Source organism: Puma concolor, chromosome B1 (genome assembly GCF_028749965.1).
Source record: "Puma concolor isolate L17-30 chromosome B1, mPumCon1.1.hap2, whole genome shotgun sequence".
In the NCBI taxonomy this organism is placed as follows: Eukaryota; Metazoa; Chordata; class Mammalia; order Carnivora; family Felidae; genus Puma; species Puma concolor.
The window spans coordinates 207,574,860-207,596,031 of record NC_141670.1 but is presented as its reverse complement, the minus strand read 5'-3'; the positions used below and the strand labels follow the sequence as shown (position 1 = coordinate 207,596,031).

General features: G+C 59.8%; 1 protein-coding gene across 2 annotated transcripts in view; it reads right to left on the bottom strand.

Annotated features, from left to right (window-relative positions):
* The window catches only part of CPLX1 (complexin 1), a 31,940-nt gene extending 13,676 nt beyond the window's left edge, over positions 1-18,264 (bottom strand). The window contains exons 1-3 of one of the 2 annotated variants that reach the window (XM_086705688.1): positions 18,150-18,249; positions 17,062-17,245; positions 16,689-16,795 (exon numbers count right to left, since the gene is read on the bottom strand). In XM_086705688.1, the coding sequence (XP_086561814.1) occupies positions 16,689-16,719 (31 nt within the window). In that variant the 5' untranslated portion in view covers positions 16,720-16,795; positions 17,062-17,245; positions 18,150-18,249. Of the gene's footprint in view, positions 1-16,688; positions 16,796-17,061; positions 17,246-18,149 lie in introns of both variants that reach the window. The other variant, XM_086705687.1, reaches the window with a different exon arrangement.
* Positions 18,265-21,172: the final 2,908 nt, after the last annotated feature.

Below are 21,172 nucleotides of genomic sequence, written 5' to 3'. Positions count from 1 at the left end.
AGCGAGCGGTGGGCCAGCTCCTACGTGACAGTGTGAAATGCTAAACCAGAGACAGGAAGGGAAGCTGGCGTTTCTTACGGAATTTGTTCGCAGGGGGGCCATCTTGGGGAAGCGAAGACGGTTCCACGTTGCGAGAATACCCTGCTGCCACCGTGCACAGGCCGTAGCGAGCAGGGCTCCGAGGCTCCGGCAATGGCCTGCCTCCTCTCCTACAGGAGGCCCAGAGCCGCCGTGCCCCTCCTCCCCCGCAGCCAGGGGCCGCGTGCGCTGCCCCTCTCACTCTCCTCCAGCGGGAGGTCCCCGCGGCTGCTGAGACGCCTGCCCCGCCTGTCCGCTGCCACCTGCCCCCCCCCCCGCCCCCCGCCGTCCCGGTTCCAACCGAGACCTAGGTTCTGGTCCACGTGCATGACCGCTGCAGACAGGTGTCCTCGTATCACAACCTGTTTTTAAAACAGTCGTGGAGGGGCGCCTGGGTGGCGCAGTCGGTTAAGCGTCCGACTTCAGCCAGGTCACGATCTCGCGGTCCGTGAGTTCGAGCCCCGCGTCGGGCTCTGGGCTGATGGCTCAGAGCCTGGAGCCTGTTTCTGATTCTGTGTCTCCCTCTCTCTCTGCCCCTCCCCCGTTCATGCTCTGTCTCTCTCTGTCCCAAAAATAAATAAACATTGAAAAAAAAAAAATTAAAAAAAAAATAAATAAAACAGTCGTGGAGCCGGCCGGCATCGCAGAAGTCATGCAGTTTGACAGCTGTGCACGTCCCTGGAACCATCACCATGACCGAGGTGACGGACACGTCGGTTCCCCCAAGGTTTCCAGGCGGCCCTGTGCAACTCCTCCCACGAAACCGGCCCAGACGACCGCTGACCTCCTCTCCGTCCTCAGAGACTAGGGCGTGTTCCCTAGAACTCCGGATAAGTGCAATCATACCACAGGCCGGAACCGGGGAGGCGGGTCCGTTTCCACCCACTGCGCCTAACACTTTCACGCCACCGTGCGTATCAACAGCTCCTCGAATTGGCCCGTGACACAGATGCACGTGATCAGTCTCTCCACTCGCCTGCCCGTGCCCCGTGCACACCCGGGGTGTTTCCAGTTTGGGTCTTTGGTGAATAAGTTGCTCTGAATGGGCGTGGACGTGGGCCTTCAGCTCTCTCGGGCAGATCCTAGCAGGGATTGCCGATTGTATGGTACATTTAGGGTTCATTTCTGAAGAAACGCCAAACTCTTTTCCAAAGTGCTTGCACCACAGTAAAGTCCAGCAGCGCTGAGCAAGGGCCTGCGTTTCTCTGTGCCCTTGTCCACATCTGCTGTTGTCCGTTGAGATTCCAGCCGTCCAGGTGGCCGTCGAGGGCTATCAGCTCATGGCTAACGGTGTTCAGCAGATTTTTATGTGCCTAATAGCTATTTTTATATCTTCTTTGGTGGAATACCTATTCAGATTCTTTGCACACTTTCAAAAACAAACTTATGTTAGATTTGCAGAAAAACGTTGGAGGAAGACAGCACAGAGAGTTCTCACATACCCGCACCCAGTGTCCCCTGTTAACACGTTATATTAATGTGATACATTTATCACAATTAACAAGCCACGCTGGTGATGATACTATTAACTGAAGTCCATGCTGTGTTCAGACATCCTTAGTTTTCGCCTGATGTCCTTCTGTCCCAGCACCGCATCCAGGGTGTCCGGGACACCATGTGACATTCAGCTGTCGCGTCTCCTTTGGCTTCTCTTGGCTGACAGTTTCCCCGGCTTGCTTTGTTTTTGATGACCTCGACAGCTTTGAGGACTTTTCAGGAATTTTCTGTCTCACAATTAGGGTTTGTCTGCTGTTCGTTCTCATGGCCGGACTGAGGTTATGGGTTTGGGAAGGAAGACCCCGGAGGGGGAGTGTCCTCAGCACATCACCTGCAGGGCACCTGCTACCAACATGTGCCATCACGGTGATGTGACCTCGACAGTGCAGCCCAGCCCGCTTACGAAGTGAGCATTAGGGTCCCCGGTCTTGCTTCTGCTGGTGTTACCGAATGGCAAGAGTTCCTTATGGATTTTGGATACAAGTCCAATTTTCTCGACCTTGAAGAGCTAGCTTTGGTTTTCTTTTTCCCTTTTTCATTCATTTCTGCTCTGAACTTCATTGCTTCCTTTCTTCTGCTTACTCTGGGTTTCATTTGCTGTTCTTTTCCTGGTTTCTGATGTTAGAAGCTGAGGCTAACATGGGAGACATTTCTTCTTTTTGAATAGGGGTGTTTAGGGACATGTTTCCCTCTAAACACCACGTTAGTGAATCCCACAAATTTTGATGGATTTTTTTTTTCATTTCCATTCTGTTCACAACACTTTCTAGATTCTCTTTAGACCCACGGGCTACTTCAGAGTGTGTTGTTTAGTTTCCAGATACTTGGGGGGATTTTCCAGATGTCCTTTATTTCTCGTCCCACGCCACCGTGGCCACCATGGTCAGAGAATGGAATCTTTCACATTCATCAAGACTTGTTTTATGGCCCAGAATACGTTCTATCTTTGTATGTGTCCTGTGTGTATTTGGGAAGACCGTGTCCTGTATCGTCGGGAGTGCTCTCCAGATGTGGAAGCTCAGGTTCGCTGACAACGTGGGGAGTCTCGTGGACCCCACTGCTCTTCTGCCTGTTCCATCAGCGGCTGAGCATCTCCACCCCGACTCGTGGGTCTGTTCGTCCTTTTCGCTGTCTGTCCGCCCGTTTTCACGTATGTGTTTCGGAGCCCGTACGAGTTGTGGAAGCAGGTGAGACGATCACCTCCTTTTAACCTGTCACCATCTTTGTCACCAAGAGAGGGTTTCCATCACCCCTGGTAACGTCCTCTGCTCTGCAATCTACTTTGTGGCCAGTCCAGCTTTCTTTTGATCAGTATTAGCACGCTTTGTCTTTTCCATCTTTTTACTTTTACCGTGTTTATGTTTTTATATTTAAAGTGAGTTTCTTCTAGGGGCGCCTGGGTAGCTCGTTTGGTTGAGCGGCCAACTTTGGCTCAGGTCACCATCTCGAAGTCTGTGAGTTCGAGCCCCGCGTCGGGCTCTGTGCTGACAGCTCAGAGCCTGGAGCCTGCTTCTGACTCTGTGTCTCCCTCTCTCTCTGCCCCTGCCCCACTCATGCTCTCTCTCTCTGTCAAAAATAAATAAACATTTTTAAAAAATCTTAAATGAGTTTCTTCTAGGTAGCATAAGTTGGGTCTTGATTTTCTTTTTTTTTTTTTTTAAGTTTATTTATTTATTTTGAGAAACAGAGGGAGAGAGAGAATCCCAAGCAGACTCCGCATTGTCAGCACAGAGCCCGACATGGGGCTCGAACCCACAAACTGTGAGATCATGACCTGAACCAAAATCAAGAGTTGGACGTTCAACCAACTGAACCATCCAGGTGCCCCAAAAGTTTATTTTTGAGAGACAGAGAAAATCAGAGTGCAAGCAGGGGAGGGGCAGAGAGAAGGAGACACAGAATCTGAAGCAGACTCCGGGCTCTGAGCCGTCAGCACAGAGCCGGACACGGGGCTCAAACCCACAGACTGTGAGATCGTGACCTGAGCCGGAGTCAGACGCTCAACCCACTGAGCCACCCAGGCGCCCTGATAACCTCTGCCTTTTAATGAGAGTGCTCCAATAGCCCCAGCAGAAAAGGCCATGAACCCCAACGCATCTGTCACAGCGGGGAGAAGGGACGGCCTTGGTTGTGGGCAAAATTACCCGCCGACTTATGTGTTCCTCTGGTCCTGCCTAACAAAGCCCCAGAATAAGACAAGAGAGAATCAAAGTGTCTCCACAACTTGAGCACATCTGGAGCAAAGCTCGTGAACACATTCAGGAAAACAAAAACATCGAGCATGTAACAGGGTGAAACTCAGAAGGTCTGGCACCCAGAGAACGATCAGCAGACACGCCAGCAAGTGGGGCAGGGCAGCTCGTGACAGAGACACCACCCCAAACCCCGACGTGCCAACCACGTAAACGCATATGATGAGACATCCCGAGCAGCACAGAGTTAAGTGGCACATAACAAGCATAGAAAAGCATTAGTAAGTGAGAGAAAATTACCTAAAGCGTGTGATTCGTGAACACGGCAACTACAAGTCACGTGTTGAACGCTGTGTTCAGTAAGTGAAAGACGTTGAACGAAGACCAATTGGAAGTGAGAGCATTCTATCCATTCAAGCAGCTTCACAGAATCCCGTGTGGGGAGCGCGTGTGTGACGTCCATCACGGAGCGCTGTCGGGGACGAGGGTTTGTGTGATCTTTCGGGGGCGGGGGGGGGGACGCGTGTCAGAACAGGTGCGGCCGTGCACCCGCTCCTCCCACCCCGTGCTGGGGCCGCCAGGGACGAGCGGCTCCCCCAGAGACCCCTCCTCCCGCAGCCGTGGCGCCAGCGCCTCCGATGACGCACGAGTCACCTCTCGCGTGGCGCCTACCACTGCCGGGGCGCGGTGTTTCACCCACTTTGTGCTCCTCCGTTTCCCACACCGAACAGATGTTTCATCCACACAGACACCGTCTCCGCGTCTGGCTCACGGCAAGAACACGGTAAATAGCGACGACACGACGGGGTGAAAGCGAGGGGATGTCCACGCATCGCGGTTCACGAGAGCAAAGCCCCGGGCCCGCGACGCACGACACTTGTGTCGGGTAGGTCGATGGCGGTGAACCCATGCAAGCTCACACCGGGCGTCCGGACACTGGGCAGGAGAACTCTGACCGTCCGTAAGCCACGTGCCCTCGCACTGATGGGTCGAACACACGTGCCTGTCGGCGGCCTTTCCAGACGGGAGGAAAGAAACGTAAGACATCACCGCACGAGGCCGCGCAGAACAGGCGAGGAGGGAACAGGCAGTGGAGACGGCAGGTCTGGGGAAGACGGAAGGCAGTCGCGGGGCGGAACTGAGCGGAGGAGGCCCCGCCAGGACACGGATTCGGCAGCAGGAGCGGAGGGGCCGGCCTCGAGGACGTGGGGGCGCGGGCTGGGCGGGCTGAGGGCCGCACGAGGGGCACCGCGTTCCTTGCACAGGTTCCGCCCCACCCGGTCATCTCCCTGGGGAAATCGGACCGGAGCCCCGCAGACTCGGGCACTGGGGGCAGAGGCGACAGTCCAGCCGCAGACGGGGGTTAGGTGGGCACGGAAGACCCCTCCCCAAGCCCCCGCCCCCTGCCCTGTTTGCAGACCCTGCCATCCAGCCACGCAGGGTCCGTTTTCGGAGAAGTGGGACCACAGCCCCAAACAAGACCTAAAGATAGTTCACCGCGCGTTTATTCCACAGGCAAGCCCAAAGTCCCACCCAGCAAAGTTCCCCATCAGGCTCTCTTACCTCACTCTGAATGCGCAGCCCAGGAATGCCTCCGCCGTGAAGACAGCTCCCGAATCACAGGCGAGAGGGGCCCAGAGAACACGGACAGTACAGAAGGCGGGGTGACTCTCATTTTTATTTGTATTCGATATATATGTATATATATTCTTTGTTTGTTTGTTTGTTTAAGTCTATTTATTTACCTTGAGAGAAAGAGAGAGGGAGAAGAGTAGGGGCAGAGAGAGGGAGAGACAGAAAATCCCGAGCAGGCTCTGTACTGTCCGCGCAGAACCCAATACGGGCCTCAAACCTACGGACTGTGAGACCAAGTGTCGAATGCTCAACCGACGGAGCCCTCCAGGCGCCCCAGTAGGGAAACTCTTTAAAAGGGGGGGGGTAGTTTAGAACACACAGAGGAGCTCTTGGAAGCTAAATATAAATGTAGAAATTAAAAATGCAGTTCAAGGGCGTCTGGGGGGCGCTCCGTCGGGTGAGCCTCCGACTCTCGGTTTTGGCTCAGGTCCTGATCTCACAGTGTGTGAGGCCGTGAATCAGGCTCTGTGCCGACAGCTCGGAGCCTGCTTGGGATCCTGTCTCCCTCTCCCCTCCCGAGTTCTCTCTTTCTCTCTCTCAAAAGGAATAAATAAATAATCAACAAAATCCTGAAACTTCAGAATGCTAGTAAAACCTCTAGAGAGGGAGGAGATAAAAAGCAGGTCATGCAAAGAGCCCTGGAAATAAGAATAGCATCTGATGATTCAACAGCAACTTTAGAATCTGGAAGACAACAAAAAAATAACCTCACAATTTTTTTAAACTTTATTATTTTTGAGAGACAAAGAGAGCAAGCAGGGGAGGGGCAGAGAGAGAGGGAGACAGGACCTGAAGCAGGCTCTGCACTGACACCAGTGAGCCCGACCCGGGGCTCGAACCCACGAACCGCGTCTGACTCTTGATTTCGGCCATGATCCCAGGGTCACGGGGTCGAGCCCCGAGTTGGACTCCGCACGGGGCATGGAGCCTGCCCACGATTCGCTCTCTCCCTCTCTCTCGCTGCTCCTCCCCTGCTCATGCGTGCACACATACGTGCACTCTCGCAAAACACTAAAGAAACAATTTAAAAACCAACCGCCAGTCACGTGTGAAGGCACAACACAGAGACTTCCTCCCTACGCACCCTGCCACAGAACGTTCCCGAGGACCCAGCCGTAAGAGAAGACAGGGGAATCCAGCCCATGCTGAGTGACAGCCTGGGCAAGAACCAGTGCTGACAGGAGCGGGACGTACCAGAGTCCTGGGGCAGCTGCACCAGAGGAGAGGAACAGCCAACCCTCCATCTGGAACCTTTGACCGCACGGAAGGGTCGCGGTAAAGGGCTGCTGGCCGACGTGGGAAGCATGAGAGACAGTCCGCAGAAACTTGGGCAAATGGAAACCGAGACACATGTTGGCTGCAGGGCAAGCCAAGGGCTTTATCACAAGAAAGAAGAGTTTGTACTGCCCTGCTTGGCTCGTCGGGGGGCACTACTTACATCGTCATCGTGACACCAGCCCCAGTGGCTGATACCGCCACGTAAGGAGCGTGGGGCAGGGGGTCTGGCAAGAGCTCAGTGCCCCCCATCCCGGAACGTCTGAGCTGGTCAGAATGAGCACAGGACCGAGAAACACACAAGGACCCCCGTGGGCGGTGGGGGCGGGGGACTCAAGGAAAAACTCTTATTCAGTGTGGATCAGAATCACATCTTCCCCCACACCCCTGCCAGGATGGTGGGGGGAAGTCTGGCAAATGTTGACAAACAGCTCCTTGAACTTGGAGGGAAGTCTGTTCTGATTCTGAGCCCATCACGCCAAGGGCGGGTTTCTGTCTAAATCCGTCTGCGAATGAACCAGACTTCCCTGAAACGTCCAGCTTCGAAGCCTGTTGTAAGGAAAGACAGTTACAGTGTTTCCTGCTGGAACCTATTTTAAACCACAGTCATCCTGACAGGCTCTCTCCTCTCAGCCTTTGGTGCTAACCCGCTGACCCTCCCGGACTAGTTCTAAGAAACGCACCGCGTAGAGCATTTGCAGAGTCTTTTAAAATTAGAAATAGAACTGAAGGCATCCCTCCTTGAAAAAATATTTTTAAATTAAGTAATGAGACATTCTAACAGAATTTTAAAGTAACATTGTATCTCGATTTTCCATATCACTTCTTTATATTTTTCTGTATTATTTCAATTCCCTACCATAAGCATCCAGTTTCCTGTTAGAGAAATATGTACACATATCTTTTATAAAGTTGAACGTGGGGCGCCTGGGCGGCTCAGGTCATGATCTCACGGTTTGTGAGTCCGAGCCCCGCTCTGTGCTGACAGCCCGATGGGGCTCGGAGCCTGGAGCCTGCTTCGGATTCTGTGTCTCCCTCTCTGCCCCTCCCCTGCTTGCACTCTCTCTCTCTCTCTCTCTCTCTCTCTCTCTCTCTCAAAAATAAGTAAACATTGGGGCGCCTGGGTGGCTCAGTCGGTTAAGCGTCCGACTTCAGCTCAGGTCATGATCTCACAGTTCATGAGCTCGAGCCCTCAGTTGGGCTCAGTGCTGACAGCTCAGAGCCTGGAGCCTGCTTGGGATTCTGTGACTCCCTCTCTCTCTGCCCCTCCCCCTCCCCCCCACCCCCCCCCCCCCCCCCCCGCCTCAAAAATGAAAACAATGAAAAGAATTTTAAGTTGAACGCAAAGATCAAAATATTTCTTATATGTTAAGAGGACATTCGGCAATACCAACTGCCCAGGTCCGAATCGGACGGGAGGTGGGTGTGGACGGAGGCTGGGCCACAGGACTCCCGGACAGCACTGGCAAGGGCTCAGAATGCACAGTGTGGTTCCTGACGGTGACAATTAGAGCTGAAATAAGGTTTTAAAAGGGCATGTAGGTTCCAAAACCCGCAGAAGGTTTTTAAAAAGAAACGTAAGTCCGTATATTAAAATAAGTAAAACAGCAGAAGCCCTTTAAAAAGGAGAAAGTGAAGATGAGAGGCCACATCAGTCACGTCAACTGTAACAAGGCACACGAAACGAGGGACGTTCCTGCCACAGCCAAGTCCTGGTCATGGGCTGCCTGCCCCCACTGCCCCGCCCCGTGGGGCACACGCAGCCCTGCAGAGCCCCCTGAGGGGAGGGGCCGTCTAAAGCCAGCTCCCACCTCAGCCCCTGGTCAAGGTCAGAATAACAAGCAAGGATGAACTGGGTGAAAGAAAGTTGGCTTCTGCACTGTGCTTGCTGGCACGGGGTCCCCACCCCTCCAAGCCCTTGGTGGGAGGCCGGGCCCAAGGCCCGGGGGGGGGGGGGGGGGGGGGGGGGGCCCTGTCTCACCCGGCTGCCCTGGGCTGGGTGGCCTTGCCTCAGGCACTGTGAGGTGCTGGGTGGAGGGTGACCTAGAGACCCCCAAGCAGGCCGGAGCCCTGCCCCAGCCAAGTCACCGGTGCTGCTGTACTGAACGCACTTCCCTGATCTTCTGAGACGCCCCTCTTCTTGTGCCCCGAACACCTCTCCTCTGCCTGTCAACTCCTTTGTCAAAGGCTTTGCAAACCTTTATCAGTGGTCTGAGGATTTTCCTCCTGCTGTTTGCAAAGTCCCCCTCCCCTCCCCTCAGGGACCATCAGATGCTCCCGCCCCCTGGGGAGGGGCCCCGGGGGCCTGTGGAGCCAGGCGCCAGGCCGGCCTTGGCTTTCTGGAGAGGACAAACAGAGACAGAAGCGAGATGAAAACGCCAATTAGTGAGCCCAAACAGAGCCAAGCGCCGGGACAGATGGCACGGCCGCGGCTCGAGGCTGGTTGTAATCTCCACGTATCTGCCCCTCCATTCAGCCACTCTGCCACTCACATGGCTGCCCCTTCACCAGTGCTGACAATGAGGCAGGACGCTGTGGCCATGGCCCTGGGGTCGCCGCCCTTGGCCCCTCGTCTGCTGAAGGGGACGGGGACCAGGGATGGGAGGCCTCCCCAGGCCCCCTCTCCTCCTGGCCTTGAGTCTCAGGGACCTCCCACGATGCTCCCAGCCTGGGAAGGGCGGGTCCCGCTGGGGGAGGCTGACTCCAGCCTGGGTCTGGGCAACTTGTTCTCTCTCACGGCCATGGACCAGGTACAAAGCCTGGAGTGGTAGTCCATGTTTCTGGAACCTTCCTTCTGAAGGGAAGCTAAGTGCAGGATGGTCCTGTGGCCCTGAGACCAGCAGCTCTGCTAAGGCTTCCCCAGGCCCACCCCTCCTCCTATACTCACCCCTGCACCTCCCTTCCCCCACCTCTCCCCCCTCCCCCCACCCCTCCGGGGTTTCCCTGGGTCTGTGGTCCTTGCTTTTAAACCACTGGGGGCCAAACCGCGGAGGCAGAGGCCTGGGGCCAGCATGGCTTGGGGTGCATGCGGTGGGCAGCACCCTGCCCTCGAGAAGCCCACCACCCAGCCCAAGAAACAAGACTCAGCACGGGGTCCGTCATTTCTGCCTGGACGAGGCCGCCGTGTCCTGAGGAAATCTTAGGAACTGCCAGCGGGGCCAGAAGGCACAGGTGTGAGCACTGCCCTGCCTGCAGGCTCTGTCAGAGCCCCTCCCACGGCTGCCGGACCGAGTCTCAACCCCCTGAGTCCCAGTCTGCAAGGGACTCGGCACCGAGCACCCAGCACCCACCATACGGCACCCTCTGCACCCAGACCCAGCACTCAGTACTCTCGGCACCGAGCACACAACACCTAGCACCCTCAGAAGTCGGCACATAGCACTTAGCACCTGACACAATACATGGCACCCAGCACTCAGAACTGGCACCCCAAGCCCTCTGCTGGGCCCCAAGTGGCCACCTGACCTCAACCCACCTCCTTAGTCTGGAGGTCACAGATCACAGTCAGGCCCATGGGACCAAAGCGGACCTAAGGAGTAGAACGGGGACTCTCCCTCAACCCTGTCAGGCTGTCCCTAAGAAAAGGAAGCCAGAGGTCCTGACTTATTTCTGCAAGGGTGGGAAGAACCATGTCCCCCCCACCGCCCCGTCCAGGGGGTGAGAAAAGTGAGAGCAACCCCAGAAAAGAGAGATGTGTACGACGCCTAAGCACACACAGGCCAGGAGGAAGGAGTGTGCGGACCCCAGCCAGTGGCCCCACCACCCCCTAGATGGGGCAGGGGTGCTCTGGGCGGCCGCTAGCCGAGAGCGGGAGTCTCAGGATGGCCCCGTCCGCCCCCCCCCCCGCCCCGCCCCGCCTGATCCATTACGACCGAGCTTCGGTCTACCACGCCAGAGTCTCTGAAATCGGGTGGCCTTAGGGTCTGCCTGGCCTTGATGCTCCTTCTGCTGGGTTGACGCCCCAGCATGACATGTGCAGTGTTCCGGAGCCAGCCGAGCAGTCCCTGGTGTCAGTGCGAGATCACCGTGAGCCTGTCACACGGGAGCTATTAAAACAAATGCTTTAATCCCAACCAGAATTTCTCGCCAACCAACAGGCAAAAAATAAATGACTTTACCAGTTGAAGTGCATTTATATCCATTTTATTCCCACACCGGGGCAAAAGCTTTATAACTGAGCTGTAGCTCAATCAACCAGGACCATATTCTCCTGAGGGAAAGACTGTCCTTCATTGTTTTAGGGAGAAAAGGCCGTTTCTCTGATGTGCCTTCCAGCCTCTGACACATGTGGGGTAAGTGGTGTCTCTCCCGAGTGCAGGGAGGTAAGCTGGTGCTTGATTCAACAGGGCAGCTGAGAGGCCCGTTGTGAATGATGCTGGCGTTTTGTCTTTGAGCCCTTGTTGGCTGCTCGCGGAGACCCCGGCTCTCAGGCGGGAGCCAGGGAAGGAGGAGGCGCCCCCGCCCTCGGAGGGCCAATGCTCTGGGGGCCTTACATCTGAAAATCAAGACTTCCCGAGGGGATGTGAGCCAGGTACCGTGAGCTGCCTGCCCAGCGCCGTCCGCCTTGTTCGGAGGGGATGCGCCCGGCTCGGCCTCACCTTCGCAGACCCTTCTTGCCCGTGCCGCACAAATGGAAACCCTCTGCCAGATCCCATAAACACACCTGCCAAGCAGAACCCGGGCTTGCTCCCTGGGCCCCCCGCTGCTTCCTGCCCTGTCCCGTCGCTGTGACCGGGAGCACCGGCAGCCACTTGGCGCCCTGAGAAGCAGGCTAAGCACGAAAGCCCAGGGCAGCTCACCGCTGACAGCGGCACAGGGGGAGCCGAAGCCGGGCCCAGATGGCACCACGGAGCAGCTGAGCCACCGCCTGACACCTCTCTGTGTGAGGGAAACAAACGTCGTCGCCAGCCCCTCTCTGCTTCTCTACTGTGAGTCAAAAGCGTCTTCCCCAACGAGGTAGCACTTCCCTCCCAGCCTGCTCCTCCCCTGCAGCTCCGCTTGGCCTGTGGCTCCGCCACCCTCCCGGAGGCCCTGGCCGCCCCGTCCCAGGTAGCCTTCCAGCAGCGCAGTCCCAGGCCCAGGAGAGGCCCCCGATAGACAGGGTTAACTCCAAACCAGACAGACCGGAGGGCGAGCCGATGGGACCAGCCCTACCCTCAGGACTCGGGTTTGGGACAGGATGGGGATGCCTGGCCTCTCCCTCAGTGTAGGGCCCCGTGGGGGTGCTGGGGGTCCGGACAGGACCACCTGGGATCTCAGGGCTGTCTCTGCAGCTCTGACCCGAGGTCCTAGGAGGCAAGGTGAAGGAGAGTCTGGGAAAGAGCTATTTCTGACCTGCAAAGACCTCAGGCCCCCTGACGCCGTGTCCCCGAAGCAGCTGCAGGCACACACAGGCCTCAGCTGGGAGTCACGGAGCCAGCAGTGGAAGCTGGGAGCTCGGGCCGGTTGACAGAAGCAGGGGCCAGACAAGGGAGGAGACCCCCCAAAGCGCCCCTGGAGGCGGGGGAAGGCACCAGCACTGAGGGAGGGGCTCCCAGCTCCCAGAGGGAGACTCACCCCACCGCAGCCCCACCCCGTCTTGTGCCATCGATGAGGCAGGTGGGCGCTGCCCTGTTTTCTCTAGCGTCTGACCCTGGCAGGCTCGACAGATCCGGGGACTGATCCCCACGAGACCCCCAAGAGGGCGCCCCAACAGGGAGCAAAGAGCCCACCACCCACGGGGTGCGGAGGCCCTCGAGGTTCTCCCTGGGGTATGTGTCTGTGAGAGGCTGTTCTGTCCACGGAGGGCTGGGTGACCGAGGTTCATCCTCCTCCCATACGCCCGCAGTCTTGCCCGACAGAGAGACACGCGCTCGGACATGTGTCCCTTCCCTCGCCCTCACCCTCCTCAATACACCAGACCACAGGCCCTCCGCCCTCCTACTCACCAAGACTGGACAGCCTCTCAGCCAAGCCCAGGCCGGGCTCTCCCCCCACAGGATGGCCCCAGGCCCCAGGCCCCTGCAGCCGTGGGCCACTGGAGAGCTCAGGGGAGAGCTGTGCTTGGTGAGAAGACCCCGCCCCTTGGGGCTTGGTCGCTCTTGTCCTGTAACATTCTCCTTCCGATCTCCTGCTGTCTTCCACACCTGTTCTAACCCCTACAGCCCCTGGGCCTTTGCACGTGCTGTGTCCCCATCTCATCTGCACATCCTTAAATCCCACCTCAGATGTCCTCTCCTCCGTGAAGCCCTCCCCTGTCCCCGCACCATCCCCAAGGACCTGAGCACGCTCTGGACACAAAATATGCCACACTATGGCAGATCAACAGGATAGCCAGCGCTGAAAACCAGTTGTCAGGGCCAAAATAGTCATGCTGTACCTGATTTAGCCCGATGAGGGTCTACAACCAACCTCACCACACTGACAGCCGCCCACGCTCTCAGCCACCGTGTAAATGTAACTGCGGGGCCATTGGCCACTTCCCGGCCTTGGGAGAAAACCGTTTTCGCAAATGACGCCCTTGAGGGTCCTGAGCCCCAGGTCCGAGGACGTGTGGCCCAAGCACCTGGCCCCAGTTCCAGGCCACTTTGCCACCATCTCCAGTCCACCACTTGAGATGCTGCCCCAGACTTTGCATTAAATCCAGGGGGTGTCTTGATGGATCTTGGGGCAGCCCAAGAACATAAAAGCCTCCAGGATATTTTCTTAGTGAGAACAAATTTGCCAACAGCTGGACACTTTCTTCACCAATTTGGCCCCAAGGGACTTCTCCTCAGCCAGCGCTGCATGCCCATGGGGCCTACAGCCCTCTGCCTCAGCGTGGACCCCAGCAGAACAGCGTCCAGGGGGACCACGTCTGAGTTTGAAGTAACCTAAAGCGCCCACTAGTCACCCCACAAAGAACTCAGGCCCTAAGAGCAGATGCCCCACGGGCCCCACCCTCTCGGGCTGCATCTCAAGAGGGAGCCACCATGCAAAACCCTCCCGTGTCCATCCAGGGGCCCAGGGACTGGAGTGCCTGGGCGGATCCTGCCATCTCAGGGGAAGGAGCCCTGGGAGCCACTGTCCCCTCCTCCGTGGTCCATACCTGTCTACCTGCCCGCAGAGAAGGAGCTGGGCACCAGGCGTCTGTGAGGTCATTGGTCAGTGCTGATGGCTTTGCTGGGACGCGACAGGACAGGACACTTGTGCTCACCCACGGTGGTTCTAAGGACAGCCCCACTCCCACCCGCCGGGCCCCCTCCCCCTCACTGCCCAGGGCAGCCCCTAGCAACTCCTGGCCACCTTCCTCCCCCTTCTCTTCCTTCCTGTGGCAGGTGGTCTGTGCCCAGGGGTCTGTGCCCTGCTCCCAGGTGGCCCCGTGGGCCCCAGGCAGTCAGTGGAGGAGAACGCCCCCAGCGAGGGTCACATAGCAACTGTAGTAGCAGAACCAGAAGCCCACTGGCTGGGCTCGGCGTCAACAGGGGCTGGGCCGCAGGGACCGGGCAGCACCAGACGTCAACAGGGCCTTACAGGAAAGGCCGGGGTCGCCTGGGCTTTCGCCACCGTCCGAACGGCATCCGAGGTCCTTTGGGACCAGCAGCCCCTGAACTCTGGACTGTCACTCAGTTCATCAGACCTTGAGCCCCAGCGTGGACAAGGCCCTACAGAAACAGCCGTGCACTTGCTGTCAACTCCCTGCTGCTCTGTCTGACACTAGATTCCGGAGTCCTGTGCTTGCCATTCCTCCCAGGCGATCACCTCGAAGCCTCTGTCCCCGGCAAAGACTCCAAGGGATGCCTGGTCAGGAAGACGCAGCAGCCCAGGGAGCTGCAGACAGCCTCAGGTGACCACAACTTAACTGGGCTTCGTGCAGTCCTCCAGCCAGTGCGGCTGAGTGCGGCCTGCCACCACAGGGCTCCCTCCAGACCCTCATCTCCTTCCTCCCTCCCGCTAGGGCTCTCTCTGCACGTGCAGGTGATGTGGCCTCTGCGCTTCTAGCCCTGACTTGATTCCTTAGTTGGCTTCTGACACGTCTCTGTCCCCGTGTCTCTCTCCACCACGCACCCCGCACTCCCGTCTCTCGTCCCGGTTCCCTGGGCTCCTCAGTGTTCATCTCAGTGTGCCCTGTCTTTTCCCCTTGGCTGTCCTGTTCCAATTCTCCATCCCCCCAAGAGGCTGCTGTGCCTGAACTCCAGCCTGTGCCCCTCTGTCTCTCTCTTGCCTTCATCTCCCTCCAGCCTGTTCCATTTCTGGGGTCTGCCTCTTTCTGAATGGTTTCCTGGGTGTATCCCACTGGGTCTGTCTCTCTTGGAACACTTCTGGCGTCTGTCTCTGTCCCTCTGTCTGAATGTGCTCGTCCCGAGAGACCAAAATGATGCCTGCCCGGGGGAGAGAAAGTGCAGAAACAGAACACAAGGTCTCGCCCTGGACATCAGGCGGCGCTCAACCTCAGTACCGCAGGGAAGGTGAACACCGAGCCAGCACTGGGCTGGGACACCCTGTCCGTGGCCACCAAGAGGGTGCCCCGAGGCACCTCCGCTGCCTGCCCCCCCGCCCCCCGCTGCCAAGCACCCACTTGGCCCTGAGAAGCCTGCCCCGTCGCCGCTGCAGGAAAAACTCTGGGCTGACATGGAACAAAGGGAATCCAGGCTGGCAATTACACAGCTAATTTCAGCCATGTAGACAGCCAGATCAGATATTCCAGTGTTCTTACAAACCCACCTCAGGGCCTGAATTAGCCACCTAATTAATTATCTGTAGCAGTCTGGGACTGGCTGGGTGGAACATGGATTGCTCCTGGTGCCAGGGTGCTGGCTTGTCCCTGAATCATGTCCCGGTGACGTAATCATTATAATTAGACTCAACCTGCAGCCTCTCCTTGACCACAAAATCCTAAAAAATGTGGCCCCGGGCCCGGCCCGAATGTCTATTTACTTAACTTGTGGTGAGCAGAAAGGCAGCCCACCCGTGGGCCCCTGTCCTGGGCTTCACGGCACTGTGCCGTCCTGCACCTCAGCGCTGCCACAACAGCCCCACTGGCTCCCCTCCTCCCAAAACACGGTCCTGATTCCTCCCACCACTGCAGATGCGTCACCTGACTCAACGCCAGGCTGTGAATGGCACCGGGTCAGGGTGTGGCCCACAGAGGCCACCAAAGGAAGACATCCGGAAATGGCACAGGCAGGTGCTGGGCACAGGCTCCCATCGCAGAGAGCTCTGGGGAGCTGGTGCTGCACCAGGACAGCTGGGCCCCTCAGGCCCCGCTGAACCAGACTGCTCTACCAGGAAGCACCTATGCCAGTGTGGACTTCACTGCCCTGCCCACCTCCTAGGCCAGGGTGTCTGGTCACGAAGATGGTCTTTGGAACCCGGTGGGCACAGGATTCCCTTCGGATAAGAGTCAGCAGTGGTAGAAGGGCAGTCCCCTCCCCCAACACACACACACACACACACACACACACACACACACACACACAGCTGCACTGCCTCCGGGGGGAACGGGGCCAGGGCCCTACCAGCGATCCTGGCCTCTTCTCTTGTCCCTGAGCTCAGCAGCCCAGGCTCCCTGCACATGCTGCTGCCCCCACCCTGGGTGAGACCCACAGGGTGCACATCCAGCTCGGGATCCCCCCCACCTGCTCCAGTCACCCTGCAGCGTCCCATGGCTTTGCCCACCAAGAACAAAGGGCCTGTGGGGACCACCAGACCCTGACAGTTAGGACTGGCTGTTGGTGCCCGTGAAATCCACACTGGGCTGGGCCTTCCCCCCAAGGCCCAGGGAGGGTGCTGCTGTTTAACCCTTGACCCCATTCTCAGCACTGTCTGGTGGGCTCTGCCCTGACCACAGCACACCAGCGTATTTCCTCCCCCCGCCTTGGTCCCTGGCTCTTTCCCAAGGGAGGGAGTGGGCAGGTGTGTTTTGGGGGATGTGCAGTGAAGGAATGTGTGAAGTCTGAGGGTGACCATATGCCCCCGCATGTCTGCATGCCACAGCAGCTTCCAGCCGGCGACCAGCTGGGCGGATCCTGCCCCCACTCCCCTGCTTCCTACCTCCCAGGGCTTGTTTCATCACGAACTCCATGACGATGGCTTTGATTCCTCAGCGGCTCCTCCCGAGGATTGGAACTCACATGCAAGTGTGGCCAGGAGTTCTCTGCCTGTGGGAGAGGAAGTGGTCACAGGTCACCCTGATCAGGCCTGGGGAAGAGCTTTTTCCTCATCCCCACCTGACGTCGTGTGAGCGTGGGTCTGGGGTCTGACAGAGCATCATTTGACAATCCCCCCCACACCTTATGGCAGGACCCCAACACTGACAGGGACACCTGGGGGGGGGGTGGTCTCTGGGGAGGAGGGTTCCTACCACATGCCCTGACCAAGGCAGGTAGATCCCAGGACCCCAGCGGGACCTGCAAAGTGGTCTCACCTGGCCCCTAGGTTTCTGAAATTAGTTTTTGGTGGCCATTGCAGGGACGGAGCAGGGTGCTCACGACTTGGGGGAGCACAGCCCAGAGGAGCCAGGCCCGGTGGGGGCAGGGCCCAAGGGGTGTTTGAAGGTGACTGGCTCTTCTGCCTCCTTTCTGGGCCCTGGGCCACACGGGGGTTGGGGTCTGTGGAAGGAACAGGCACCCCAGTGGTTAGGGTGGGGTGGGGCCTGAGTGGATGCCCCTTGTGAGAGGCCCCCTTGGCTTCTGACAGAGGAGTCTCAGGAGACCGGGCTCCATCCAGGCGACACTCCAGTGCCCACCACTACAGTGAGGGAGGGAGTGGAAGGGAGAAACTGCAGGGAATCCAACCTTCAGGGAACAAATGCAAATGGGGGATGGGGTGGGGAGCGCAGACCACCCCTCCACCTGCATTAGCGCTCCAGGGTCCCGCTCAGCTGAACTCCGGTGGGGAGATGCCCCCTGTAAAATCCGCGGCTGCGATCCCCCTCCCTCCCCACCTGCAGGGTCTCTTCCTGGAGGGGAAGCCCAGGCCTCTGGAGACCCAGTGTTTTACGGTGTTTTCCTCTGCAGACGGAGACCCGCGTTTGTGCGGCCTGGGGAGGGCTGGCTGGGTGGGAGTGCCCCCCGCCTCCCCGCAGAGCGCTGGCGCGCAGGGGCGCCCTTGCCGCAAAGCAGATTCTCTTCCAAACTTCTCCCCTGGTTCCTGAGGGGGATGGGGAGCTCAGGGTCCAGCCACAGGGACACTCGGGATGCTGCTGGAGCCTCTCCCAGGGCTCCCAGTGCCGCCGCCGCACCCCTTGGCTTTGCGGGCGGGCGAGTTGCCCGGCTCCGCTGAGCGGCCCTCAGGCGGGAGCGCGCCGGGAAAGAAAGAGCCAGGGCACCAGGGAGGGGAAGGGGCGACTCGGGAGGCCGGGGACTCGGAGAAGGAGCCGGAAAGGGAGGGCGCGCGGCGGGACGGCGGGGCCCGCTTCAGCACCGCGCCGGCGGACAGCGCCCGCCCGGGGCCGGGAGCAGCGGGCGGGGAGCGGGCGGCCTGGGGCGGGCTGCGCGCGGGCGCGTCGGTTACCTTCCCGGGGCCGGGCTGCGGGCGAGCGGGCGAGCGGGCGGGCGGGCGGTCAGCGGCGGGCCGGCTCCATGTGGCGCCCCGGGAACTGCGGCGGCGGCTGAAGGGCACGGCGAGGAGGGCGCGTCACATGGAGGCGCTCCCCGCCCCCCGCCCGCGTCCGAGCGTGACGACGAGGGCGGGGCCGCATTGGCTGGGCGGGCGCCCGCGGGGGGCGGGGGCGGGGGCGGGGAGACGCGCCCCCCTCTCCCCTCGCAAGCCCTGCCCTCGCGCCGCTTTCGGGGGAGGGGGGGAGCATCTCCGAGCCACCGCCTGCGACCCCGGCCCGCACGGCGGCTTAGAGTCCCAGACACTGCCCCCCACCCCCGACCACCATCCGACCTCCTCGGTGTGGACCCGGGCGGGGGTCGCCCTCTTCACAGACAGGGTCGCGCATCCCCACGCCCCCGCCCGTGCAGGGTACCTCGTGAGCGCCTGCGGAACCCCCAGTGGCAAAAGCTTTCTTTTCAGGAGGGGGTGGAGAGGCCTTGGGGGTTGGGGTCGCGCGGCTCCCCTCCCCATTCCACGCCGCCGGGGCGCGCAGGGGCAGGGGTTCCGTCGCGGGCAGCAACAGCGATCCCGCCCCGGACGAGTGACCCTGAGTGCTGCCCGTGACCCCGACTCCGCCGGTCTTTGGCCCCCTCGCAGCCCCGGGCAGGAAAGGGAGACCCCAGACTCTGGACACCCACCCTGGCGGAGACAGAATCGCAGAGCGGCCGGGCCCTGTTTTTCAGGGTAACCGCGTCTCCGAGTTTCAATCTAGGGGGACAGAGGCGAGAGACCCCCGCCCCTCGTACGGCCGGCGCGGCGGCGGGGGAGGGGAGGGCGAGGGAGGGAGGGAGGACACGCGGAAAGAGCGCGGCTGGCGCCGGTGGCGCAGGGCGGGCGGCCCCTTGCGGGGCGCGGACGCGTGAAGGTCACTGCAGACGACGGCCGCTCCGCCCCGACTGCCCTCGCGGCCCCGCCCCCACCGGCCGCCCCCTCCCCGGGCCTCCGGGACTGCCCCCGCGGCAGAAGCCGCACTGCGGGGAGAGCGGGGTCGCGGCAAGGTCGGAGGCTGGGCCTCCAGTCCTGCCGCCCCTCCCGGGGGTCGGGAGACCCCGCCCCGCCGGCCGACCTTGTGGGCGGTGCTGCGGGGAGCGGCTGCGGCTCAGCCCCGGCCAGGGTCCCGAAGAGCGTCCGGGCTGAAAATGTTTCTCGGGCCACCGGCGCAGGGCTGACCTCCTGCTTGGTGGGCGGACAACCCTGGTGGCCACTGCATTAAGTTGTCGGTGTCCCTTCCCGACAGAGTCATCGGGACGTGCCGGGCCTGGGGTGGAAGGGACGGATCCTGGAGCTGTCTCTGCCCCCACCCCCACTCCGGGGAGACCTGCCCCTCTCTGCTTCTCCGCCCCATCCCCACCCCCACCCGCAGCCGTGAGGCTGAGATGAACTCGGGAAGACGTGCAGACCCACAAAGCTTATATCCTCCCGATCTGTTTGCCGCCTCCGCTCCCAGCTTCCACCCCTCTCTGACCGTCTCCAGCCCATACTGTGCAGGGCAGTGGCCGGGTAGGGCCCCAAGGGGAGGCTATGGAGAAATCCAGCGCTACTCCCTGGGAGCTGGGGTCACTGTCTACTCAGTGGCCAGTGACCCCGGAGGAGGCACAGGTCCCAAAACATACTTCTCAGGAAACACCCGGCTGCAGCCTCTCTGGATGCCAGGGCCCTGGGGAGCTGGCCTCAACATTCTCACTTTCTCCTGCTAACAGGTCCTGTCAGCTGGGTTTGGGCCAGCAGGTGAAGGGGGGCGGGGGGGGGGGGGGTTGTGTGCTGCCCAAAGGGTGAGCCTGGGGGCAGGACATGGGACTCAAGCCCAGGCTGCAAGGAGCCCCTTGAGCTAGTGTGCCCTGGCTGACCCCCAGGAATGGATTCTAGACCCAGGCCTTCAGCGGCTCTAGGGATGTGTACTCTGTGGTCACCTGTAGCCCAGTACGTGAAGGTCTTGAGGGTCTGACTTGAGCCCCGGCTCAGGTCCTGCTCAGCCTGGCCCTTCCCGTGTCCTCAGTACCCGGGTGTAGATGCTGGAGGCAGAGGTCTGGTCCAGGAAAGAGAGGCTCTTCCCTCCACCTCTGCTGCCACCAGATGGGCCTGAAGGGTGAATCACAGCCGATCTGTGTCAACCCCATGCAGGATCCCACAGGTGACCTCAGCCAAGTCCAGAGCAGGCCCCGCAACCAATGACCCTGGGTAACCTCAAGAGCCCCCTACAGGGAGACACTGCATTGACTCAGGGCGGCCAGGTTGGGCAGAGTGCTGCCTTTGTGGCACCAGAGCCTTGCAAGCTCATCAGGACGGCGGAGGGTCTTCAACCGGATGGGGACTCCACAGCCCCACCGACTCCATGATCCGGGCCTGGCTGAGCTCCACACGCAGCCCTGAGCCAGGGGTCCGAGGATGCTGCCTGACCCTCCAAGCCTCTCTCCGTCTTCCTCTTGCCCTCCCTGTCCCTCTCTGTGGGTCTCCGTCCCTGTCTCTCTGCTTGTTAGCCTCCTACACTCACCACCATGCTGTGACCCCCTCAGTCCTGACAGTTGCCGAGGCCCTAAGCTGGGGATCGGTGGCCCGGCCAGGACTCAGACTCTCCCAGGGGAAACAGGCAAGGTTGGTGACAGTTCCGGATCGGAGTGACTGGTGTCCCATCCTGGCAGGGGGAGGCTGGCCCACTCTGGAGCCTGAGAAGGACGGCAGGTAGTGAGGCCATGAGGTGAACCAGCTGGAAACTGCCCACCTGCCAGTTCTGCTCCCGTGGTGAGGGGGCAGTGCTGCCCTTGGTGGGATGTGTGGCCCTGTGAGTGCCCAGAAGAGGACCTGGGTACCGGTGAATAGCTCCCAGTTCCCAGAACTGCAGCCGGCCACAGAGAGGCAAGAGCTCGGCAGGAAACTTCCACACAGCTGAGAAAGATCCAGGAGGGAGTTCGAAGGCACCTGGACGTGGCCGCTGTCCA